Below are 27740 nucleotides of genomic sequence, written 5' to 3'. Positions count from 1 at the left end.
CACATCCCAAACTTCCTCTCGGGAGCTCACATATCCGTCTCTATGCCTCGCATTACGCAAACATAAGGATTTAATGATCACTTAAGAGTGGAGCAAGACCCATAAACACCAGTAGCTAGTTGTGTAGTGTCTCAGGGAAGAAAGGAAGAGGGGGGAATGACTGCCTGAGAGAATTATGGAGCATTTTCTGCACTTGTTTTACTTGTGAGTCATTTTCTAAGCACAAGCTCAAGTTAGGGGCTTTGCTCATTGAGGATCTGCTTGTCTGTTGGACAGCGAGTCTTTCTCTATAGAGGCGGGTCACACTAAAACAGGACTGAGTATTAATAGATGTGCCTCTGCCAACAACAGAAGCTTCAGGCTTGTTATGTACTGAGCTTGTCTCTCTTACATAGTTTACGTAGTTTATGAGTCAGAATGGCTCTTCGTGAAAATGGTTATAAAACAACTCCCCAAAACGAATCCAAAAATGGAAATAAAAGTTTCCATTCTGTTATGATGGATCTTATAAGACATATATTTTGCTGATATTTTTTATGAGTAGATTTACCAGACTTATGGAAATAGTGTTCTTTTCATTTGGGCCAGTAAAGACCCACCTACAAACACTCAAAACATGTTATAGCTATAATGTATAGCAATTTTATAGTATAGTTTCAGTGACATTTAAATGGGCACTACTCTCATTTCCTTTAAGAAAATCTAGTTATATATAGCAAAAGTTTGATTTCTGTAAGAGTTTTTAAATAAAAAGTATCTTATGCTATACCACAGCTGTATTTGTTTGATCAAAAATACAGTTAAACAGTAAAATAGTGACATATTATTACAGTTTTAAATAACTGGATTGTGGACTGTAATATATATAAGGAGTTTTCAATGAATAGAAAGTTTTGAAAGAATAGAAGTAAAGCATTTTTTAATGGAAATCTTTTGTAACATGTATACATGTCTTTACTATCAATTTCAATCAACTGAATACATCTACACAGATTAAAAGTAACCATTCCATACTAAATAATAAAATTATATATATATATATATATACATACATATATATATACATATACCAAATACAAACTTCCTCCAAACTTTGGGACCCTGATTTCCAAAGGAAATGCAATGCTTTTCTCAGAAATGATTTACTTTCATCAGAGAACATAACTTTGGACCACTCCACAGAAGTCCAGTCCTTTTTGTCTTTAGCCCACGCGACACACTTCTGATGCTGTCTGTTGTTCAAGAGTGGCTTGACACAAGGAATGCGACAGCTGAAACCCATGTCTTGCATATGTCTGTGCGTAGTGATTCTTGAAGCACTGACTCCAGCTGCAGTCCACTCTTTGTGAATCTCCCCCACATTTTTAAAGGGTTCTGTTTCACAATCCTCTACAGTGTGAGGTTATCCCTATTGCTTGTACACTTTTTTTCTACCACACCTTTTCCTTCCCTTTATTAATGTGCTTGGACACAGAGCTCTGTGAACAGCCAGCCTCTTTTGCAATGACCGTTCCACCGTATTGCCTTCCGTCTGCAAGGTGTCAATGGTCATCTTTTGACAACTGTCAAGCCAGCAGTCTTCCCCATGATTGTGTAGCCTACAGAACTAGACTGAGAGACCATTTAAAGGCCTTTGCAGGTGTTTTGAGTTAATTAGCTGATTAGAATGTGGCACCAGGTGTCTTCAATATTGAACCTTTTCACCATATTCTAATTTTCTGAGATAATTTTCCAGGCAAGTATCAGATCTATCAACCATCCGTTCTCTCTGTTTACATACTCCAGGCCAGAATAACACATCTCGTGCTCTTTGCTTTGACTTCTCTATGCCCATGTGACCGATGTGAATGCAAGTGAGCATATCTTGTGAGTGAGGTGGGTATGACTATTTTCTCACCTTTGTGAATGATTCTATTTGTCAATGACAGTTCATCTTAGAAATTCCAGAAGTCACTGATTTCTGCGGGGCATTTTCTCCTTTCTGCAGGCCATCCATCCAGAATCGCCTTAGCTGGACAAGCTGGCTGTCTGACTCATTCTCGGCACGGATCTGTTGCAGCTTTGCATCACTAACAGGTAAGCTTTTGTAAACCATGTGAATCTGCATGTCCATTCCTTCGCTAAGATTGTCGTGCTATGTCTCGATTAATTTTCTAGAGAGGGTATCTGCCACATACTTGACTAACTGGGGCCCAGGTCAGGAAGCAGACAGACTGGCTAAATCGACCGTCTGCTAGCTGCCTCACATCACAGTGGTCAGTTAATTCTCAGCACATAGAGACTCTTTCACCCAGATATCACACAATACAAAAAATTTCCAAACCAAGTTAAGATTAACAATTTAATTGAGGTTCAACAAATAAAAAACAGATGCAATATGGATAAACAAATGATAAAGCTTGGCTTATTGAATATCAGAATATCAGAATATCATAGTACTGAGACTGCTCTCCTTTGTTACAAATGATCTGCTCTTATCATCTGATCGTGGGTGTATCTCTCTTTTAGTTTTATTGGATCTTAGTGCTGCGTTTGACACAATTGACCACAACATTCTTTTGCATAGACTTGAACACTTTGTTGGCATTAATGGAAGTGCATTAGCATGGTTTAAATCATACTTATATGACCGCCATCAGTTCGTAGCAGTGAATGAAGATGTATCCTATCGATCACAAGTGCAGTATGGAGTACCTCAAGGCTCAGTACTAGGGCCGCTACTCTTCACGCTTTATATGTTACCCTTGGGAGATCTCATCAGGGAACATGGTGTTAGCTTTCACTGTTATGCTGATGATACTCAGCTCTATATTTCTTCGCTGCCCGGTGAAACACACCAATTTGAAAAACTAATGGAATGCATAGTCATTATAAAAAACTGGATGACGAGTAATGTCTTACTGCTAAATTTGGAAAAAACAGAGGTGTTAATTATAGGACCTAAAAACTCTGCTTGTAATAACTTAGAACACTGTCTAAGACTTGATGGTTGCTCTGTCAATTCTTCGTCATCAGTTAGGAACCTAGGTGTGCTATTTGATCGCAATCTTTCCTTAGAAAGCCACGTTTCTGGCATTTGTAAAACTGTATTTTTCCATCTCAAAAATATATCTAAATTACGGCCTATGCTCTCAATGTCAAATGCAGAAATGTTAATCCATGCATTTATGACCTCAAGGTTATTGTAACGCTTTATTCGGTGGTTGTTCTGCACGCTTAGTAAACAAACTACAGCTAGTCCAAAATGCAGCAGCAAGAGTTCTTACTAGAACCAGGAAGTATGACCATATTAGCCCGGTCCTGTCAACACTGCACTGGCTCCCTATCAAGCATCGTATAGATTTTAAAATATTGCTTATTACTTATAAAGCCCTGAATGATTTAGCACCTCAGTATTTGAATGAGCTCCTTTTACATTATAATCCTCTACGTCCGCTACGTTCTCAAAACTCAGGCAATTTGATAATACCTAGAATATCAAAATCAACTGCGGGCAGCAGATCCTTTTCCTATTTGGCGCCTAAACTCTGGAATAACCTACCTAACATTGTTCGGGAGGCAGACACACTCTTGCAGTTTAAATCTAGATTAAAGACCCATCTCTTTAACCTGCCATACACATAACATACTAATATGCTTTTAATATCCAAATCCGTTAAAGGATTTTTAGGCTGCATTAATTAGGTAAACCGGAACCGGAAACACTTCCCATAACACCCTATGTACTTGCTACATCATTAGAAGAATGGCATCTACGCTAATATTTGTCTGTTTCTCTCTTGTTCCGAGGTCACCGTCGCCACCAGATCCAGTCTGTGTCCAGATCAGAGGGTCACTGCAGTCACCCGGATCCAGTACGTATCCAGACCAGATGGTGGATCAGCACCTAGAAAGGACCTCTACATCCCTGAAAGACAGCGGATACCAGGAAAACTAGAGCCCCAGATACAGATCCCCTGTAAAGACCTTGTCTCAGAGGAGCACCAGGACAAGACCACAGGAAACAGATGATTCTTCTGCACAATCTGACTTTGCTGCTACCTGGAATTGAACTACTGGTCTCGTCTGGTCAGAGGAGAACTGGCCCCCCCAACTGAGCCTGGTTTCTCCCAAGGTTTTTTTCTCCATTCTGTCACCGATGGAGTTTCGGTTCCTTGCCGCTGTCGCCTCTGGCTTGCTTAGTTGGGGTCACTTCATCTACAGCGATATCGTTGACTTGATTGCAAATAAATGCACAGACACTATTTAACTGAACAGAGATGACACCACTGAATTCAATGATGAACTGCCTTTAACTATCATTTTTGCATTATTGACACTGTTTTCCTAATGAATGTTGTTCAGTTGCTTTGATGCAATGTATTTTGTTTAAAGCGCTATATAAATAAAGGTGACTTTGACTTTCCCGCATTTGCCACATTGTTTAACTCTTGCAGGGCATTTATCAGAAGGACAGTGAGCCTGGTTGCCACAGTAACTCCAAGTTCTGCCACACTTCGCGACGTCATTGCTGCTCCGATGCAAGGCTTTCACTCCAGCTTTTACTGTTCGCTTCTGCAACTCTTTCTGTGTGCTGACTGCGTGCACTGCTTGATCACGGGGGCTGTACACGCTGTTTGCAAACATTTTGAGCTGGGCTTGTGCAACTTTGTGTGATCTTGCTATATCCATGGCCTTGTCTAGTGTTAACTCAGAGCCGATGCTCAGCAGCTTCTCCCACACTCGCAGAGAGTGAATGCCAAACACAATGCGATCTCTAACCATTTCCTCGCTGTCTGCATAAACACAGTCTTTCACTAATAGTCTTAGTTCAGTCACAAATTGCTCAAAAGTTCGTTAGCTCCTTGAATTTGCTCATGAAATTTATACCTGGTGAAAATTGTGTTCATCTTGGGCATCACATACGCTTCGTACTTGTCGTAGTATGTTTGCAGTACCTTTGCTTCATCTGTCGTCAGCGCCCAGGTTTTGAAGATATCTCAAATAACTGCACTTTTCGTCTTCAACCCATTTCTTTAACGGACCCGCGAACATGAGCTCTGCATGCTGTCTGAACTTATGCCATGCATCTGGTAAGTTAGACGATTCCCAATTTATGTGCGGCGATGGTACTCCTGCAAAATCCATTTGACTTATTTTTCTTTTGACACCATGTCTTATTCTTGGTTTGTTATATGTTGCACAGGGCGTGCAAAATAAGGAGATGTACAGCAAGTACAGAACAAACTTGGAGCTTTACTGGCAAACATGCAGCAGTATTCAAATGTCCCATACCACTGGCACCAAGCCAATCAGCCACTTGTTGTCGTGCCGTAAATCAGTGTCGCAAATATTCAGTGCTTATGTGAACATTACAATCAGAAGCACGAATCTTATTGCTATAGGGTCGCTGACGCACTACAAATAACGAATGCAATGGAAGATATGAAATATTATTTCCAAGCATAGCCTAAAGGATACGTAACATGAGAAACTGTAACTCAGTCAAAGCTTAGGCTGGATGGCATACATCCTGTGGTTGGAGGCCGAAGTGCAATAATAAGACAAACAGCTGACCACATCCATAAGTATCTGACCCCTGACCTCCCTCTGCCAGCAAAGACCATGACAAGGGCATTTATTCATCATTCAAGGTGGTCTGCAACAAATACTATTGCAAACAGAAGACGTATAATAAAGACCTTACTGATCCTGGTGTTGGTAATGCTAAAAGGCAAATGGGGATCCTTATCATATTTCACGCACAGTTAGAGAAAAGCTTTGTCGTAGATCAGTGTCTACATCTGTAATGATAATGTATGATAGCAATGCATGAGACATAAGATTAGTCTCATATAAAGCATTCTAACAAGTCCTTATTGTTATTGTTATTATTATTTCCTAAGTAAACTTTTTTTTCTGTAGAAAGTATAGGCATTGCTCATTAAATACGTGGTTTGTTTTTTATTTTGGGGGCCCAAGCATGACACACAGTGGGTCAGGAGGAGGAGAAATGTGTTCCCTTGTCTTATTTCTCCGGACCTCAAAGATAAACTTTTCCTAGGCCATTGCTTTGAGCCCCTCGTGTTTTCCTCAACATCTTTCAAAGCCTTGACATAGTTGCAAGAAAATTAAATCTATTAGAAGGTATGATTACCATAAGGATATATATATATAAATATAAATATATATATATATATATATTTTAACAATTTAAATTGATAGTGATAGAGAAATAAACTATACTGTACACACGTTCTTATATGTAGCAGCCTATCACCGTTTTCATATATATATATATATATATATATATATATATATATATGTATATATATATATATATATATATATATATATATATATATATATATATATATATTGTTGTCTGTCTCCAGAGGGCGCGCTTGGGAGCTCAGAAACCCAAATCTCTCTTTGAACCGCATGAGGATATATTTTAATTACAAGTCTATTAAATTGGTTCACTAAAATGTAGTTACTTTAAATATTGGTTACTGATTTACAAATTAAAATGTTTACACAGTTATTTTACACATGCGTTAATTGAGAAACAACTGTGATTCATCCATCCTGAAAGCGTTGAGAAAAGTAACAGGTACAATGTGGACACTTTTTTCAGTATAATAACTTACACTGTAATAACGATAAATTAGATTTTAACGGAAAAATTAAACATCAAATTATCATTATTATTATTTCATACCATAGCGCAAAGCCCTGTCCATTTACATCCTGAATTTGATAGAATATGCACGTCCAACAGAGATGGTATGGGAAACTCAAAACTCCACTCAAAAGTGTTTATTCTTATACAAAAATACTTAAAAAAATAGTAATAATTAAAATAATAATTTATAGACAGCATGGTATGCGCTGTTTATAATATTTTTATTGCTGTCATTTCATATTTTAAATATGGGAGTCGCATGACTGCCCCGCTGGTGTGAGTGCAAACCATCCCATGTATTAATACACAGCTGCAGGTCCATCGCTGCAGTTCAGTGTCTTTTCAGCATGTGTTTCTCGTGTGCAGTGGGTCATGCGGTTATGGGGTGGATGTTAATGGTAAATACACAGCTGAAGGGAAGGAGATCCTGGAATATCTGAAAGATGCTGCCAACTATCCAGTGACCATCAGATTTGGCCAACCTCGTCTCACCTCCAATGAGAAACTCATATTGGCATCAGTGTTTCATTCGTGAGTAGATTTCATTAAACAGTAGTTTAACCCATTGCTGTAATGCTGTTTCAAACAGGTATGGTGTACTTCAGTCTTTGAAACACATTAGGAGATGTTAAAGGGGTCATATGATGCTATTTCAAGTTTTCCTTTCTCTTCGGAGTGTTACAAGCTGTTGGTGTATAGATAAGATCCCTTAAGCTGCGAAGACTGAAGTGTCATCCACACCCTCCTAAAACGCCCAACATGTCTACGTCACTGAGTGGGTAGATAAGCATAACACCACCTAAATGTTCACGCTAAGGGGCATACCTTTGATTCTTGCTGTAGTACTGTTGCTGCTGCCACCATGTCGTGGAGACTGTGTGTTTCGTTGTGAAATTTAAACTACTTTGTTTTGCCTTATACAAAAGAGGACACAACTAGAAATGAGTGGTTAAGTTGTATTTACAACACTGTTCCAGAACCATTCAACCCAAATATTCAGAGGTTTGCAGTGCATTTTACGGAGGACTGTTTCCTGATCCTTGGAGAGTCGCTTCTACAAAGTGGGCAATAACAACATTGTAAGGATAGTCTGGCGCTACTGACTCACAGCCTGTAAGTATGTTTTCATATTTTAAGAATTTGCCACTGATAATTCAAATGCGAGTTTTGAGCAGTGTAGAGTAGCACTTGTTGTTTGTCGTTTCTCCAATCACAAATGCAGACATGGTTTACACAGTGCGATATGCAACGCAATGCGTAAAAAGACAGTATAAGTCATTATAATCAGTAATTTCCATCCCCACTGGATGTAACAAATCTCGTTTGTAATGGGTTTTATTGTTTTTGTGTTATCGCGCCTGGACATAGCATCACAGTATGGTAAGGGGGGTAACATTTCCGTCACACACTTGAAGTGTTCGGCCAATCACAACACACTGCATAGCTGGCCAATCAGTGTACACCTTGCCTTCCAGAACGATGAACTTTGTAAAAATCAACGTGTTTCCGAAATGCGGGGTATAGAGGAGCAACAATAATTTGCATTATGTGGAAAATGTGTTTTTTTAACCTTAAACCGCATAAACACATTGCATTACACCAAATACACAACATAATGTTATGTTGTATAAATAACGAAGCGTATCTATATGAGAGAAATTAGTTAAATCCCATTGATTAAAAACCTGCTATCAAATAATATAATAATAATAGTACATTTATTTTTATATAGCACATTTAAAAGTTAATTCTCAAAGTGCTTTTCACTTTAGAGGATACTAAGGTTAAAAGAGCAAAAAAAGTAGAAAGGTAACAATAAAAACACATCAAAAACAATGTACAGAAAAACAGATAAGCAAGTCTAAAAAAGTGAGTTTTCAGAGATGATTTAAACACATCAAAATATTCTGCATGTCTGATATCATAGGGGAGTGAGCTCCAGAGTTTTGGAGCAAGGGAGGAAAATGTCCGGCCACCCATTGAGTGTTAACGAGTAGAGGGAACAGTCAGAAGGCCAGAATAAGAGGAAAGGGAGATTCCGCTTTGGTGTGTAAACTGTTAAATGATCTGATAGATAATTCGGTGCCAAACCATGCAAGTCCTTAAACGTAAGCATGAGAATTTTGAAATCAGTACAAAACCTGACAGGGAGCCAGTGTAGGGATTCCAAAATTGGAGTGATGTGCTCACTATTTCTGGTGCCTCTCAGGATTCGAACAGCTGAATTTTTTGGACAAACTGAGAAGACAAATGTGTTGACCAGTTTATCGGCCACAGTAAAGGACAGCATGGGGCCAATTTGTGCAATATTTCAGATATAAAAAAACTATGTGTGTTCTGAACATGGGGGTCAAATGTTAAATGACCATCGAATATCACGCCCAGGTTCTTTAATTTTGTTTTAAACTCCAAGACTGAACCATCTACAGTAAGTGTTAAAGGTCCAGTTTTACGAAGTTGTTGGGTTGAACCAATAAGCATCACCTCCGTCTTATTGCTGTTAAGACAAATAAAATTGAGACATACATATTTTTATCTCAGAGATACAATGTTCCAGGGAAGCAACAGCTGGATAATCACCCGGTTTTGAGTGAATGTACACCTGGGTGTCATCTGCATAGAAGTGATAATTAAGACCACAGGATCTAAGGAGATAGCCAAGAGGAAAAATACACATACAGAAGAGTAATGGACTCAGAAGGGATCCCTGAGGTACCCCAAATAAAATTATTACCCAAAATAAAATATTTTATTCTACTGGTCATCTTCAATGCGCGCAGCTCAAAACAAAAATGCAGAATATTAATAACTACTGTCTTATACATAACGTAATAATGAGAGTGTCACGTTATGCTGATGGAAGGAACATAGAGCCAAGGATAATCGAAAGAGTCTTTATTAATCCAACACAGGGGTAAATCCAACATGGAGAACAGGAGGAAGACACGTATGGAACTGGTAACTGGTAGACCCGACAAAACTGAACAGAAAGAACTAGGGTTTTTAAAGGCAGGATAATGAGGGAACTGACAGCTGCGGGGAATCAATTAATGATCAAACTAAAAAAGGAAAGGAAATATACCAAATAAGGAAAAACAGGAACTGACACAAATGACAACACAGGTCCAATCCTGACATGTCGTCCCCCCCCCCTTCCTGGAAGGTGTGTCACCACACAGGTGGGAGCTTGGGAGGAGGCTTCAGTGTAGGAATCCTGGGAGGGGGCTGGCAGACAGAGACAACGGAAGGAGGAACCAGGGAGGAGACGATGGAGGGAGGAGACAGGAGGAGCTTGGAACAGGAGGAGTCCAACTGGACCCAGGCCACAGCCATAATGACAGCCCATGGTGGAGCCGATGGTGGTGGAGGAGACCGAGGTGGAGAGCCAACAAGCCCGGGCGATGCCGAGGATCCGCAGGGCTAGGGTGGAGCCAAGGGCTCAAGGAGGAGACACAGAGATCTGCAGCGGAGCCAGATTGACTGAAGACCAAGGTGGAGCTGGCAGGAGGAAGGAGCCCAACGGAGCTGGTGGGATGTAGTGCTAGGCGCAGCCAGTGGAGAGAAGTCCAGAGGCAATGGCGGGTCAATGCCCGACCAAGACGGAGCCGGAGTGATAAGGGAGCCCGATGGATCGATGGTTGACGGTGGAGGCGAGGGAGCTAGGAGCCGAGGTGGAGCCACTGGGACTACGGGCTGAGGTGGAGCCCGAGACTCGGAGGCTGTAGGAGGTTAGGGAGAATCAGACCACGGCGATCTTGGATCAAAGACACTTGAGCGAGCTGTGTTCAACCAGCTTTCTATGTTCCTTGTACAGAACAACCTCCTGGACAGCAACCAATCTGGCTTCAAAAGTGGCCACTCAACTGAGACTGCTCTGCTCTCGGTAACTGAAGCCCTGCGACTAGCAAGAGCAGCTTCAAAATCCTCAGTACTCATCTTACCGGACCTGTCTGCTGCTTTTGACACCGTTAATCACCAGATTCTCCTGTCCACCCTCAGAAAGATGACACCCAACTCTACTTCTCATTCCAACCAGGTGACCCGACGGTAGCTGCTTGCATTTCAGCCTGTCTGAGTGACATTCCTAGCTGGATGAATGACCATCACCTTCAGCTTAACCTTACGAAGACAGAACTCCTGGTGATTCCAGCTAACCCATTGCTTCATCACAACTTCTTTATACAGCTGGGTTCGTCAACCATTACACCTTCGAGGACAGCCAGAAACCTAGGAGTTGTGATGGATCATCAGTTAAGCTTCACAGACCACATTGCTACAACGACCCGGTCCTGCAGGTTTGCCTTATACAACATTAGGAAGATTAGACCCTTCCTGTCAGAGCAAGCCCCCCAACTTCTTGTCAAAGCTCTTGTTCTCTCCAGACTGGACTATTGTAATGCTCTCCTGGCGGGCCTTCCTGCATGTACTGTCAAGCCTCTGCAATTGATCCAGAATGTAGCAGCAAGGGTTGTCTTCAATGAGCCAAAAAAAGCTCACGTTACTCCTCTCCTCATCAGGTTACACTGGCTACCAGTAGCCGCTCGCATCAAATTCAAGGTACTGATGCTTGCCTACAAGACGACCACTGGCACGGCACCAACATACTTAAACTCACTGGTTAAATCTTATGTGCCCTCCAGAAATTTGCGCTCTGCAAGTGAACGATGCCTTGTGGTGCCATCCCAAAAAAGTTCAAAATCACTCTCACGGACCTTTTCCTGGACTGTGCCCAGCTGGTGGAATGACCTCTCAATCTCAATTCATACACTCATTTTTAAGAAACATCTAAAGACTCATCTTTTTCGACAGCACTTAACCAACTAATACTAGCACTTTTCCTTTTCTTGTCTTTTCATTTAAAAAAAAAACCTGGCTAGGCGTTCTATACTAGACTAACTGAGACTTGTCATGGCACTTGTATACTGTTGTTGTTCTCTTGTTGACCTAACTGCTTCTATTGTTCTCATTTGTAAGTCGCTTTGGATAAAAGCGTCTGCTAAATGATTAAATGTAAATGTAAATGTTAAATGTGGATCATGGCAGTCCTACGGAGGACTACCATATAGATGGTGGGCTGAAGGTGAGCAGAGGGGCTGCCTGATGACAGCAGTGAAAGAAGCAGGAGCGGGTGGGAGGGCGGGTTATATTCTAGGAGCTGGCACTGGAGGACACATTCTAGGAGCGGGCACTGGTGGACACATTCTAGGAGCGGGCACTGGAGGAATGGAAGCCCCCTCTGGGCTGGATGAGGAAACCAAGGACGAAGGAGGGCTGGACGGGTACAGCGGAGATGACGGAGAGAAGAGAGGGGGCAGTTCAACCTCCAGTTCCAATTCCCAAAGAGTAAGATGCTCCTCCTCATTTTGGCCCTTTTGGCATTCCGTAGTGCACTCACCCTCAGCTGTGGTGCAGGGGGTGGAGCAAAACTCACACAGTCCATGGCTCTCTCCCTTGCAGTGGGCACTGTAGCCAGCTCTCGCACCTGGTCTGACGGTTTGGGCTCCATATCCAGGACAATCCTCCACTCATTTGCTCTGCATTGAGCTGGCTCATTGATCGTAGCAGTAATGGGCTCTCTGTCATCGGTGGCTTCGGGCTGATGCTCCGCACCATGGGGAGATGGTGGACTGGGCACTGGGGCTGGAGTGGTTTCGTGAGATCTTCCTCTGGGCCGATGGTGAATTGCGATCCATTTCTCGCCAGAATCCACTCCACGAAGGCAGTGAAATCCATTTGAGGGCCATCTTCGGACGACGGCGCTCTGTACGCAGGGTTGAGGCTTGCTTCATAGAACGAGCGGATCGCTTTGTCCGGGTAGGTGGTAAGATGGGGTATGGCCAGAAACAGTCTGTTATGACCCTTGAGAGAATACTCTCCCTGCTCCAACAGGAGGATGAAGAATTCCGGGCAGGTGTAGGGATCCATAGAACACAACAGAGAGGAAAAACAGTGAAACAAAATGGAGGGGAGACACACAGTTTACTGTTTTCCGTCAGATCTTCTGTCAAACTATTCTGCCTGAAGGAACACAGAGCCAAGAATAATCGAAAGTGACTTTATTTATCCAACACGGGTAAATCCAACATGGAGAACAGGAGGAAGACACGCATATGGAACTGGTAACAAATTTAAAAATTAACAGAAAGGACCAGGTTTTTAAAATGCAGGATAATGAGTTAATGAGGGGAATCAGTTAATGAGCAAACTGAACAAGGACAGACCAAATAAGGAAAAACAGGAACTGACACACATGACAACACAGGTCCAATCTTGACAGAGATCATTATTATAAAATTTTTTGTGAATTCTTAGGGTTTCGCTGATTTTTAATGATAACTACCTTCTTGCTTAATAAGTGTTAATTTCTTAATAGAAAAAGGTTACTGATCACCATCATTTTAGTGGTTTTGTGATTACTATATACATTACTCAATCAGAAGTATAGCATTCTTAATAAACCCCTGATCATGAATAATATACAAAATACGGTTGTACCTGCATTGTACCTGTGATAATCAGATATACATCTTTTCTAAGGCTGTTTGCCATTGGATCACAATTATCACCTGAAGTTGGCAGCTCTGGCATTGAAATGCTGGAGACAGACGTGTTTAAACTGCACTGCTTTCAAATACCCACAGGTCAAACTTGTCCACAAAAAAAGGAATAAGGATTCCCATCAACTTTAAGGAATATGAACAAGAGTTCTCCTCAAGCTCAAACAATTTACCTTTAAAACAACTAAGACTGGTTAATTTGTATTTTCTTGAAATTGCATCCAACATTTACATTGAGAAACATATTTTACAACCTTTGTAAATAATGTATATGGACACTGTTTAAGTTTGAAACGTGCAGAACATCTGTACAAGACAGAGTAGCTCAAGATGCTTAATACATACTCTTTGAAACATGTTAGTGTCTTTCTAAATTAAATTAAATGTACATGTAATTTGCTTTCTGTCAGCAGAATATGAAAAGCCTACTGTACCTTGGATCAATTTCTCTTACATTTTTATTTATATAAACTCCATTGTGCTATTAAACATGTTGTCACATGTTATGAATTAAAAAGTTTATGAATTTTGATACTGAGATAGGACCAGTTAAAGCTCTAAAGCGGATGGAAAGTACAAGAAATAAATGTATTTATTTTACCTGTTTTAATAGCAATAAAATGTTAATATCACTAAAGAAAATGGCATTAACATGTCTAACCAAAAGACAAAGTTGTGCAATGTAAACACCGAATGAGCAAATTCAGAACAATGTAAAATACTGTCATTAATTTTTTAAATGAACAGAATAAATAACATGATGTGCAGAAAGTGACACAACATGGTATCCTATTTCATGTCGCTAAAAAAAGTGTAATACCTTGGGAATAGACATCCACAGGATATCTACAGCAAATTTATTATATTTCATAAACACAAAAGTAAAATCCTAGACAGGCTGGCCCTTTATTTTTCATACTATATCTTAAAAACTAGTTAAAAGATATTTAAATAATACTCTAATGTTTAGTCAGCCTTCTTGGGTAAACTTCCCATCTTGGTGCGGATATTCCGGAGCAGGAAGTATCCAACAGTGGTGACAATACAGGCTATCTCTGCTACCCAGAATGCTGTGTTCCAGCCATAGTGTTTAGCAATGGTACCAAATGGCAACCCTGACAGGAAACCACCAACTGCCAGCAAAACAAATGCAAAATGAATTAGTATTTTTTTGAAATGGGCAAATGGTTAAAATTGAACTTTTCTTTGGGAATGAGTAAAAGTCAAAATGTAATTAATGAAAAAGTTCCATGTTACTAATGTAAAATTTAGTACATATTTTATAAATTGTTAGTACAATTTTACTGCTGCTGTAAAATTGAGAAGATGATCACCGTTTGCCATCAGGGCCACAATGGCGTGAGAGGTCCCACAGTAGTTTGACGGAGCACTTTCATTCGCAAGAACTCCAAACAAGGCAATCGGTCCATAGGAGGAAAAGCCAAAAACAGCACCCAGCAATAGAATCCAGACCTGTGTGGAAATTGTAATAAAACCAGAACATTATAGAACCCATAAACACAATCTTTTTTTCCTGCATTGAAATATTTTCTTTTATAACAGAACGTTTGGGACAAACATTTGGTCAGGTTTGTGCGTTAAAAAAAGAAAGAAAAAAAAAACATCCAGTAGGGTTTAGACAGTAATTAATATAAATCACTATTGCACGATGTAGGCTGCGGGTGTAAACGTGTAAATTATACTGAACTTACATTTGAGCTGTTTGCTGTGACAGTAGTGCGGAAGATGTACATGGAGACACACATCCCAGCCATCATGGAGAGCAGGAGCCCATGGCGAGGGTTACCATACAGTCGCAATCCATGCTGAAATGAAAGAGAACGAGAAAATGCACCACCTTAAGTACACAACTCCATTCAAAAGGTCAGTGCAATTTTTTTTTTCAGCAAAGGCTTGATCAAAAGTGACATTTTAAATAAATATTCTTTTTTTTCATGAAAGATTTCTGAATCACAGTTCCCACTAAAATATTAGGCAGCACAACGGTTTCAACATTGATTGCAAATCAGTGTATTAGAATGATTTTTGAAGGATCATATGACACTGAAGACTGGAGTAAGGATGCTGAAAATTCAGCTTTGCATCACAGGGAACAAATTATTTTATTATTGTTTAAAAAATTTTTTTACAACAGATATAAATTGCAGATATAAACTGTATATTACTATTATATATTTTTTATGACCATTAAAAATGATTTCTTCAAAAACATAAAAAAAACCTACTTCTGAATGGTAGAATATAAACAGATTTTCTGAAGAAAAATAAAATTTTGTATAAATATATATTGAACGCACCTTTGCCACAGCTCTATCTGACAGAAATCCTGCGGCTAAACTACCCAGCAGTCCTCCAATCTCCAGGGCACTCATAAAGGAACTTCCTGTTAAAATCAACAGCAATATGCATTTCAGTCCATAACCCAAAAGTCTCATCACACCCTTAGCAGACTATTTCTGAAAGAGGACATAAAACGTGAAATTGTGCCAGATCTTTTAAGTTAAGAGTTCATTGTACTATGGAATTATGAAAACATAAACTGTAACATTTTATTAATGAAATGTCTTCACACTACAAAACGTTGCCATTGACATCTTTAAGGCCCTCATTAGATCACACTAGAGGCCTATTCACCTTACTGTGCAATGCTGCAGTAAGCTATTTTCTGGGAATGTGCAAAACCTGTGATTAATTAGCTGCTATTGGTTGAAAACTAGAAGAATAACAAAGTGTGTTTAATTACAAACTAAACTAAATTACAAAGTAAATCTATTTGCACTACAAATACGATAAAATATACCAATTAACAATTACCAGCATAAAGGCATGTGCTTGTACAGCTAAAATAAAAGACATAAAAACCTTTGCACATTCACGTTAAAAATTGGCTGCACCCACTCTTACATTAAAAATAATGTGGATACTAAAAAAAAACTTAAAACTCAATACATTAGATAACACATAATACCCATTAGTGCTGACTGGCCCTTGTCCTGGATCAGGAAAAGTTGCCCCCAGTCAGTGTAAGCAGTCTTCACCCCAAACACCACCAGGTATCCAAATGACAACACCCACAGATATGGAGAAAAGATGAACTCTTTGAAGGTGCTTTCATTTTTGCTGGAGCCTGAAATCAGAGGTAGATACCAGATGGATGTTGTTGGAGGACAGACACAAAAGTCCATTAGTTCAACGTGAATGACCTTCGTCACATAAATTAACACACAGGCCTAGTAAAAAACACCCCTTAGTACCATTTTGGACCAATAGTTCATTCTTCAAAGAACTAGCAAGTGAAACCTTTTATCTAATGCAGGCTTTCACAATAACATAGAACAGCAATGACCTACATAAGCTAAACTAGCCATAATAAACAACTAAGTATGGAAAATGAAGATAACATGAAATCACATTGCCAATTTGAATTCTTTATTTCCTACTGAAACAGGAAATTCAGTGAAATCGGTTATAGATATAAAATGCATGTGGATGGGGAAGACCTTGTACCTCCTTTGCCTTTCTTTGCACCAGCTTCGATATTTGGCAGGCCAACTTCACTGGGCTCATTTCGGATGATGAGCAGACAGAAGATGGACATGACCACACAGGTCAGGCCAGAGATGGACAGCGTGAACCTCCAGCTGTAGCTTTGGGCCATCAATGTGGCAATTATGGGCCCGAGACCCCCAGCCAAATTCATACTACAAGACAGCACAGCCCACCAGGTCCCAAACTGAGACGGCTCAAACCACTATTTAAAGAAAAGATTCAGTTAAATTTATATGTGCACTAGAAATGCATTTGAAATACAGTATATGTTTTTTTTCAAAAGCATAATAAAATCTTACTGGCCCCAAACTTTTCAATAGTAGTAGTTTATTTTCTAAGTGTGAAGAACATTTTAATAATCTATTAATAACCTTCTGTGCAATGGAAATGTTTCCTGGATGTTAAAAGCCTATAATGGAACCATAGATGCCTTTGTTTACAATTGCTATATATGTCAGAGGTCGCACGCCTCTGGAGCAATTAGGGGTTAAGTGACTTACTCAGGGACAATTGGTGCACGTTTCAACACATTGGTGTCTGACAGTGGATTCGAACCCGGGTCTCTCACACCAATGGCATGTGTCTTATCCACTGCGCCAACACCACCCCATATATATACATATATATATATTTTTTTTTGTATATGTACCATGCAAGCCCATGGATTACAGGATCAGATCCATACCTTGCGCAGTACTTTTGCACATGGTGGCCATCCTAGACCTTGACCCAGTCCATTCAGAAACCACAGGCCTGCGAACACCGGCACTGACGAGGACTGAGAGAAGACCACATTGATGCCGCCAACCATAAACAGCCCAATGGAGAAAAGCCATCGTGCGCTCATCTGATCGGACAGCACACCGCTTATGAACTTGCTTATGGCATAGGCCAGTGATTGACTGCTAGTGATAAGACCTGCAGTGCACAAAGATGAAATAAATATTGATTAGACTTCAGCAGAGACTGATTCCCATTCAGAATCTCTCAAAAACATGGGTTATCAAAGACAGTGCAATGGAGCATTTCTTTAGGTGTTATCACTCTGCATTGGCTTAAGGATTGTAAAGACTGCAGTGATGAGATTAAATCAATCACTGTGTGGATAAAGTAGATCCTTGGCAACATAACAAACATCTCAATGTAGCTTAAACCTAAATTAGTTAGTGATCTTGATTTTTTTTTCAGGATTATTTAAAGAATCGTCAAGTTTAAAAAAAAAAAAAGCATTTATCTGAAATGCAAATGCTTTGTAACATTATAAATGTCTTTACTGTCAAATTAATGCATCCTTTTGAATGAATATATACATTTATTTTACATCTCACTGAGCTCAAACATTTAAACAGTAGTTCAAAACTTTTGAGAATAAATGATCAATTCAAAAACAGGGATTTAAACAGATTTTAATTCAGTTTATAACATGTATCTGTTTACCATTTTAAATAAGAAAAAAGATGACAGTCTCAAATATGTCGCCTCTAATAGGAAAATTATTACACTGGCTTAAATAAAAATGTTCAATGACTGGTAGTGTATACTCATATATTTGCATTATTTTCTGTCAATATCAGGTCAATCTAAAATATAATATTTTTCTTTTTTAAACACAAAAAAAGATTTTTGTCAAGGACAGAAAAGGCACTGCATGCAGATAATTGCACAATGCACAATTGCCTCAGTAACTTTTGTCTGTCGTTTATCCTATTATTTACTGTAAATTCAAATTAGTGCATGAGTGAAAGGTTATAAAACATGACAGAGAGGAAAGACAAAGTACAGGGCACTCGTTGCACATGCTCACCTAGATCATCCTTATCCAGCGTGATCTCCTGCATTACAGAGGGCATCACGAAAGAGAACGTCTTCCTGTTAAAGTAATACAGCGTGTAGCCCACAAACATGGCCATGAATATTGTAGTTCGGTAGTAGCCATATCCACTCTTCGCCATGGTTGGCACAGCTTTAAAATGATTAAGAAGGGAATGTCAGGGTCTTCTTCAGCTCGACACAGGAGTCACCACGAGCATCCGAGGGCTATGAACTCAGACGTGTGGATCTGTGAAACATGAAGAGCTGGTGAGGTCAGGGGAAAGAGCTGTAATCAGCGGCAGGGTTAATGGTCAACCTGGCAGAGATCTTTGGAGTGTTCTCCTGGAAACAAATACTTTCAAAGGGAACAGTGTTACATACTCTATTGAACTATAACAGGGATCACAGTGTGCAACTGACGTTTCAATTGCAGCAGATCTACCATAGCCAATGGTTTTCTGTTTTTTTTTTCTACTTTGTTGTCATCTTAAACGTGTTGTGAAGAGAGTGTTATTGTAGATCCCGTAATCTGAGGAGTTTAATGATTGACGTGGGGGTCTATATATGTGACAGCTTTATAGATTTGACAACTGGTGGTGTGTGTTGTGTAAGAATCATTGTACAATGATTATGATCTCTCTTCAGGGGCAGAGCACCAAATGTGTGCCACCAACAGCTCAATGTTTCACTCATAGTGTAGGTCTAATTAAAACTTATAAACTGTGTAGACTAGAAATATTGATTCTGAATTAGATTTATTCTATGCGTTCTGTCTAACCAGATTTTCCTTCCTTTTAAACATTCTGAAAACCCCGTCTTTTCTAACTACAAACGTTCATCTGATCTTCACCAATTTGTTTTAGTCCACTATGTCCAGTCACATTATCAACATTTTTGTTTTTGTGTTGGAAAATGGTCCATGTTTTATTAATAGTGTAACTGGGTTACAAATACATACATGTTTTTTATTTTCAGTTTTATTCTGATTCCGTTTCAGTTTGAGTAATTTTGTTGTTGTCAAACTATAGGCCTTTTGTAGATGACAACACCCAAAAGTGAGGCAGAATGGAGCTACACCAGTTAAAATTGAGTTCCTCGTCCATGATAACTTTTTATTGTGAGCGTGCAAATCCCAAAATAATTTGAACACATTGGAATTTGATCATAAAATGTTATCGCATCAATACGAAACCTAAGGGTCATCATTAGCTATACTGAACCTGTCTAATAAGCACCAAAATATATGTTATTTTGATGATTTTGACAGAACGACTCTATCTGCTTATAGATTCAATCGGTGGTCGATAATGTCACCTTGGTCTTGGACCTTGCCTATACGTCCATTTTAATTTGAAAAACTTATTTTTGTATCTCACCTCCTACTAGCATAAAATCACAAACTTCCGCAGTTTATCAGAAATAATTGTGGCGCATGTTATTGTCTGTACAGCGCCACTTATCGGTCAAACGCTAAACAGCATACAATCATAGAGACGGTGGTAAATCAAATATTAATCCTGTTTATTCAGATGGCGTGTATGGCCACATTGCTGCTTTCAGATATGTTTTATGTTTGTCATCCACAGACCTGACTGTCATAAACCTTTAGTAGAGATATTTCTCGTCCTTTTAGGGTTAAAAGTTTTTAAATGCTGCATAGTGCACAGCGAACTGGTTTGATACTGCAGCTGAGCTCGCATACGTGGCAACACAACCAGTAAAACAATCATCCACTGTCTAACTTAAGTCTCAATGACCTTCCTTTGAGTTATGAGATTAGTCGAAGGGACAACTGAGATTTCAAAAAAATGTCATAACAGAAACAACGAGTTCATGATGAAAACAGTAACATGCCTACTTCCGTGAACAAGCGGTTGTCTTTCGCCGGATGTCTATTCCAGCAAGCAAACGGTTCTCATGAACCCTTTATCCACGACCAAACCAGGTCAATCCGACTTGGTAAATGTTCATTTTACGTTTAAACGGGTATTATTTTTAAAACAATTTTCTTATTTTCAGACATCACTAGTGGATCTCGCCTAGATGCTGTATATGTGAAATCCTGAAATACTTGTCAAACTAGTCCAAATAGACAATTGCTGCCATCTACCGGACGAGATGCAGCAGAACAGTTTAGAAGAGGAAAACATAAAGGCTTATTGTGAGATCCTAATGAATGAAATAGACATTTACACAGACTTTTTAGTGCTGGACAAAATTAATTTGCAGAAATACTGTACTGTTATGAAATTTTTTTTAAAAGTAAAATAATTTGTGTCATATAGGAGTATCTACATTAAATAGTGAATAAACAATATTGCATATTAATATTTCATTAATTTGAAATAAATGCTTTTATCAGCAAGGATGCATTAAATTGATCCAAAGTGACAGTATATACATTTATAATGATACAAACGATTTCTATATTTAAAAAAAAAAGTATCATGAAAAAGATGTATCACTGTTTCCTGCTTTTCCAGCTTTTTGCAATATTGATAATAATACGATATGTTTCTTGAGCAGCAAATCAGCATATTAGAATGATTTCTGGAGGATCATGTGACACTGAAGACTGGCTGCTTCAGCTTTGCCATCACAGGATGATGATTGTAATAATATTTCACAATATTATGGTTTTGCTGTATTTTTGATCAAGTAAATGCAGCCTGGTTGAGCATGAGACATTTTTCAAAACATTAAAAATCTCACCAAATATTAATTTGTAAGCTGCTTGTTAAGTTAGCTAGCTAGTTAAATAACTGTGTAGTTATTAATTCATCAGTTAGCTGAGGCTCTCTATTAAAGAGACAATCCCTCTGAAGTTGTGGCTCTCTGGTTATGCTTCACTGAAAACCTCTTACAAAGTTTGGACCTACAAGCTCTTGCCCAGATCTTCAGTCACACCGGCTAACCATGTGTGACAGTGATGAATGCAGGGCAATAAAGCACAATTATGTGAAGTGTAGATAAGCTGTGGAGAGAACAAGGATGATCATGTTTGGCTTTTGCTTTTCTTAGCAGCCAGCCCAGCATTTTCTGCAACAGCTGTGTGGGATCAGTATCTACAGACGCTTTTCAGAACAGTGTGATAATAGAGATAGAGGTAATAAACATTAAATCTGAGTTTTGGATTGTTGTCTGGATGTAATGCAACCAAGGTTGTGTCATCTTTTTGCATTTCATTTCTCAATATTAATGGTGCAGTCAGATCATTCTGGTAGGTCCAGGAAAGGTTGCAGCTGCATTTGGTAAATCCATTGGTAAATCAATCAATCTATCTATCTATCTATCTATCTATCTATCTATCTATCTATCTATCTATCTATCTATCTATCTATCTATCTGTCTGTCTGTCTGTCTGTCTGTCTGTCTGTCTGTCGGTCTGTCGGTCTGTCTGTCTGTCTATCTATTATACTATCATTCTATCCATCCATCTGTTTATCTGTCTACAGTTGTATTATACTATCGTTCTGTCTACTAATTTTTTTAATAATAATTTTATTTAGTTATTGAAATTAACAACAAGTTGTAAATAATTAATTTTTGTGGTTGGGTGTATGTGGTAATTAGCCACTTAACACAATTCTCATTCTTGACAGAAAGTTTGTTTATTCCTTCTACGTGACCTTTTCTCTCCATACATTTGTCCCTGTGTTTGAAGAAGCATGCTAATATTTCTCCCATTTATAGATTACATATAGACATTAGTCTTTGGAAGAATCAACATGTTCATACATTTCAATGTAGAATAACTGTTTACACATGATATCAATCTTTAAAATGCTTGTTTTATTATCTGCGTTGTGCTTATCTTTTAGTGGTGAAATAGCAAGAAAATCTATTTCCTGATTCAAATACCCAGAGCTCACTTTATAAGAGCTTGAAATGGATACATGTAAACAGCTCTTAAAATGTCCAGTGTCCAATATAATGTGTAGTGTGTCTGTACACAGAGCAGAATCTGTAAATGTCATCTTTCTCGCATTACACAACAAATCGTTACCTCAAGATTAAAGAATGAGAAACTTAAGGTTGATGAAAATCTTGATTTTGTTGCAGTAGAACTGTATAGTTTCCCTTTATTTTTGTACTTTCACTCTGTCAATATTCATTCTTTGTAGTCTGTCATTACACTTGTCAGACTGAATTCAGAATAGCATACTACAAGTAGTGAAGTATGCAATTCAGCCCATGTTTGCACATTCCAGAAATTTGTGAGATTTACATTGACTTTTTAATTATGCCATTAGATGATGAAAAGCTGCTGTTTTTATGATTAGATAAATGAATCTTTCTTTCATTCTTTCAAAAACACTGATTCATTCAAACACCAAACAACAAATGAATGAGTTATTGGATCATCATTCACTCAAATGAATCATTTCAAAACACTGATTCATTCAGGATCTTTTCACTTTGGCAAGTCAGTTGATTCAGCTTTTTCTTTTTTTTTGTGAAGTAAATTAGACAAGTATAAAGCTTTGATAATCAGTCGCTATAATGATAACACAGAGGAATGATATCACTGGAATCATTTTAAAACAGTTTTTTTTAGCGGATAAAAAAATTGAAAGCTGAACTGAATCCTTCCAACGAAGAGCTCAAACACTTAAGGCTGGTTCACAGCAACAACAATAACTATCATTTTACACCAATGGAAGATAATTTTCTGTTTAGTATAATGCATTTTCAGTTTTGTCACCAGTCACTTTAAATGATTAGTAACATTTGTTGTGGGTACTAATATAATTATTGTTATAGTTATCTTTATAGTTAATCCTTTTAAGTGTGATTAGGGCCTTTTGCAACACAAGAACTTTCATAGTACCAGAACTAATTGTGGAACTACCGACCTTTTGGCATTTTCGCACCATTGGAACTGGGTGAGATTTTAGTACTGGACACTTTTTCTTTGTGGAATTTTCAGTGTGAATGCACTACACGCACTATTTATACTAAAAAAGGTCATAGAATAGTGCATAAGTATACCTCTTGTCGGTGTAAATGCAACCTTTTAAATGGTACTGGCAAATAGTTTGCGCAAAATCATCCTAGTACTTTAGTACTGTACATTTAGTTCTGGAAATAAAGTGGTGCAAAAGGCCCTATTGTGTCTAAATTGTTGCATGCAAAACCTTTTTTTCCCCCAAGAAAATCTAAAAATATCCCTGAAATCTAAATGAAAAAATATATAATTGAACCACTCTTTACTCCACTGTTCTCTTTCATTAGCTTCATTTCTGTGTCCATATCAGGTTTCGGGATGGCAGCACCCGCTACACTCAATGGAAAAATCGTCCTTATCTTCTATGGGCTGATAGACTGTGCTGCCACCATTCTGTTCTTCAACCTCTTTCTGGAACGCATGATAATGCTGATTACATTCCAAACACGCAGATGTCAAAAGCAAAAGAGTAAAAGACACGTCCCCAATTTGAACACACAACCAGAACATGGAGATGAGGAGGACTGGAAACCTTCTGTTTACTATGTAATTTTGGCAACAGTTGCAATTCTGGTGAACTGCGGAGCATCAGGTCTGTACTCAGCCATGGAGGATTGGAACTACCTAGAGTCTATGTACTTCTGCTTCGTGGCTTTCAGCATAATGGGTTTCGGGGACATGGTGAGCAGACAGAAGGCCCACTATGAAGCACGTTGGGTCTAACAGATAGCCAACTCTTTAATGATCATCCTTGGAGTGAGCTGCACCTATTCTTTTTTCAGCGTCACCGCCATCATCATCAAACAGATGCTGAACTGGATTTTGGCCAAGCTGTTCAGTCTGCATTGCTGTCGGTCTCGTGGCTGCTGCTCCATCACAAGTCTTAAATTCAACGAACCGGCCAATCAGCAGATCCAGAACACAAGCAACCACCACGGCACCTGTCATGTGGTCAAGGCCTCTTTCCCCTCCAAGAGCAAGTGTAAGTGTGCCAGCACTGCAGTAGAAACCGTGTGCCAATGCCTAGGCCCCGCAAACAGTGGCCCAACCTTTGAACACAAAATCAGAGATTTATAGAGAATTTCAAAGGATGATTCAGAGAAAGAAGTTTTCAGTGCTGTCAGCAAGAACTGTCACCTTATTTATCATCATAGTGTGCGAGAGGATGTGAGAACAGTTGCGATGTCAAATCATCAACATTAGTGCAAAGCCAGAACTGTAAAAAATGCAGTGAAAACTTATAAGTGGCTTAACTGTAAACTACGGTACGACAGTATGTAAAAATGTAAATTAGATTGCATTTAATTTTATTTTGAAATTAAAAGTGGATATTAATTGGTAATTTAGAATGCAAATCATCTATGTTAAAGACTTTTATATATGTACTTTTATATATGTACTTTTAAAGTGAAGTGAACATTATTTTACCAAATTAAATCTCCCAACTGTCACACGATTAGTTTTGTAAAACAGTAATAATTTTCTTGTTTGTTTCACCATAATATCCCCACAATGCAATGAAATTGTAAAGCTATTGATTTAAAAAAGTAATAATAATAAAAAAAACATAAGAAGAGGATAGGGGTGTGCAATATGTAATCATGGATGATAAAAATGTCTCCACGATCTTCTTTTGAAGAAATATCGTAATATAGTGCTACAGTGCACATTCTATCAACTGCAGTTCTGGCACCTCCGTCATATACTGTACAACGCCACATGCATTCACAGAAGTGTTAACTCTGCGGAAGAGTTACTGTCTCATTATTTGCATGTGCTTTTAAATGTTTCATTAGCGCACTGGTCAGTAAACAGTTGAGATAAAAAACATATATGTGCCTGTATAATAGATGTGTGCAGGTCTTAAAGGGACAGTAGGCCTATTAAACATGCAGCCTACTGTCATTACAGCGATAGATCACCTTAAAATTTCATTTCTGTCATTATTTACACACTGTAACATTGTCCCAAACCTGTATTAATTTCTTTCTTGTGCTGAATACAAAAGAAGATATTTTGCAGAATGTGGGTTACCAGTTGCTGATCCACACTGAATTTGATAGTAGCAAAAAATACTCTGGAAGTCACTGTGGACCAGAAACTTTTTGGTTTTCCACGTTTTTTTTCTTTCTTGTTACCTTGAAATGCATTGTCTTTATAATAGGGACATTAGTTTGGCTGTAATGCTCAGACACCTTGCAAAATAGTCAAACCAACATGACAAAGAATTGTGATAAAATAATGAATCGTGTTATTTATATATATATATATATATTGTAACGATAAAGACCTTCATATTCGGAAGGAGGCGGGAACCGGCGGACAATCAACATGAAACTTTAATTACAAAAATAAACACAAAACAGCGCACCAGCCCCTCACGGACGACTGGTGCGCACAAAATAAAACCAAAACACAACTAAAATCCCAGGCCTGGTCCTCTCTCATCCTTCACTGTCGTCGCTCCAGTTTTATATCCTTCCATCTCCTCCGTGGGCCTCGAGACCGGTGGGTCGAACAGGTGTAGCTCATCTCCAATCACTCCACCGGCCTCGCTCCCATGTCCCTCGGCCCCGCCCCACTCGTCACATATATAAACATATATTTCATGCTACACACTAAATATTAATTATGCTGTCATTGCAGTCAGTGGTGTAAATAGAACAACATTCATTGCTACAACATAAATTTAATGTAGTTCACATTGACGCATTACGTTAGACCTTTACTAATACTGTAGATACTTGTATATTATTTGCTCTTTACAGGTTCAGAAATGAAAGCTCCCAAACAAAGATGTTTCCGGATTAATAAGTGAAAAGACATGTTACACCACCGCAGCCAAAAGTACAAAATGTTTAATTTTAAAACTTCGCTATTTACTAATGTGTTGTTCAAAACGCTAAGTTATGGTGCCTCTTTACAATAAGGTATCATTCGTTAACGTGAGTAAATGTTGAAATTAACATTAAATAACAATGAGCAATACATTTGTTACAATATGCATCAATCTTTGATCCTGTTAAAAAACAACTGTTAATTTGTTCGTTCATGTTAGCTCTGATCCATTAAATAATGTCAACAGGCACAACTTTTGTTCTTAATAATGTATTAGTTAAATGTTGAAATGAATTAGGTTAATATATTAACTACAGTTAACTAAGGTTAATTTTAAGTATTTGCCATGTTAGGCAGGTAACTAATGTTAACAAGTGAAACCTTATTGTAAATTTGTTATTTTAGTTTATACTTGTTAAATTTTAGTCACCAATAATGAATAGTCTAGATGCAAGGGTAATTTCGCTAAATATTATGTTTTATATATATACTTTCTGTATAACTCTCTCTCTCTCTCTGAAATTGCATAGTTTTGTAAATAAATTGTAGCCAAAATAAATGTTTCTCATGCCAACTTAATCAAGTGAGTTCTTTGCTTTAAAAATGCATTCATCATAATGAGATGTTTATATATTTATAATTTAAATAAAACTCGGGCCGGAATTGGGCAGTGAGTCCACAGGCATCTGGCCCAAGTACGGATAACCTGAGAAATGAACACAAGAAACACTTTGTTATTGTTGTTGTGTGTGTATGAGTGAATGTATGTATTTATTTGTGTGTGTGTGTGTGTGTGTGTGTGTCTGTCTGACGAGTGGGGCGGGGCTGAGAGCTGTGGTCGAAGCCTGCACCACTCACAGGTCTCGAGTCCCATGGAGGAGCTCCAGAAGGATAAAGGGATGAGTTACGACAGTGAAGGACGAGAGAGGACCTGAGGCCTGTACCATGATGGTAGCTGAACAAATTCAGAGTTACAGGAATAGTTTTGAGTTGACAAAACAAAACCTCTCCAATCCGGCTTTGTTGGTACCATGATGCTGATCGTCAACTTTCTTTGTCAACTCAGGCTTTGACATCATCAACTTTCAGGCTTTTGACATCACTGGCGAACAGCCAATCACGAGCACTGCAACACAAAGCAATTTTAAAGTTTGATTTACTTCTCGCGAGAGACCAAGCAAAATTCAAAACTAAAGGTTAAAGGTTTTGCTAAAGGTTAAGAGATTGAAGAATATGACAAATTTAAACATCATATGAAAAATGAAGAAGGAACAAATAAAATAAATTATCTTGCTCTATCAGTGCAGTGACAGGTGAAACTTGTTAACTTAGTTTATACATTTGAAAATAT

General features: G+C 38.5%; 1 protein-coding gene across 3 annotated transcripts; it reads right to left on the bottom strand.

Annotated features, from left to right (window-relative positions):
• Window positions 1-13790: 13790 nt before the first annotated feature.
• Window positions 13791-20649, bottom strand: LOC132108207 (glucose-6-phosphate exchanger SLC37A4-like). Of its 3 annotated transcripts, none has more exons than XM_059514837.1 (9): window positions 20458-20649; window positions 18596-18850; window positions 17477-17709; window positions 16750-16993; window positions 16211-16369; window positions 15540-15625; window positions 14934-15047; window positions 14556-14694; window positions 13791-14354 (listed from the first exon to the last, which is right to left on the bottom strand). In XM_059514837.1, the coding sequence occupies exons 2-9, from the start codon at window positions 18741-18743 to the stop codon at window positions 14188-14190; spliced, it is 1290 nt and encodes a 429-aa protein (XP_059370820.1). In that variant the 5' UTR covers window positions 18744-18850; window positions 20458-20649; the 3' UTR covers window positions 13791-14187. The 3 variants fall into 3 exon arrangements, with proteins under 3 accessions (XP_059370820.1, XP_059370821.1, XP_059370822.1); XM_059514838.1 differs by having other exon boundaries at window positions 20462-20649; XM_059514839.1 differs by lacking the exon at window positions 20458-20649 and having other exon boundaries at window positions 18596-19390.
• Window positions 20650-27740: the final 7091 nt, after the last annotated feature.

The sequence above is a fragment of the Carassius carassius genome, chromosome 28, assembly GCF_963082965.1.
Source record: "Carassius carassius chromosome 28, fCarCar2.1, whole genome shotgun sequence".
Taxonomy (NCBI): domain Eukaryota; kingdom Metazoa; phylum Chordata; class Actinopteri; order Cypriniformes; family Cyprinidae; genus Carassius; species Carassius carassius.
This window is presented reverse-complemented; position numbering and strand designations above follow the sequence as displayed.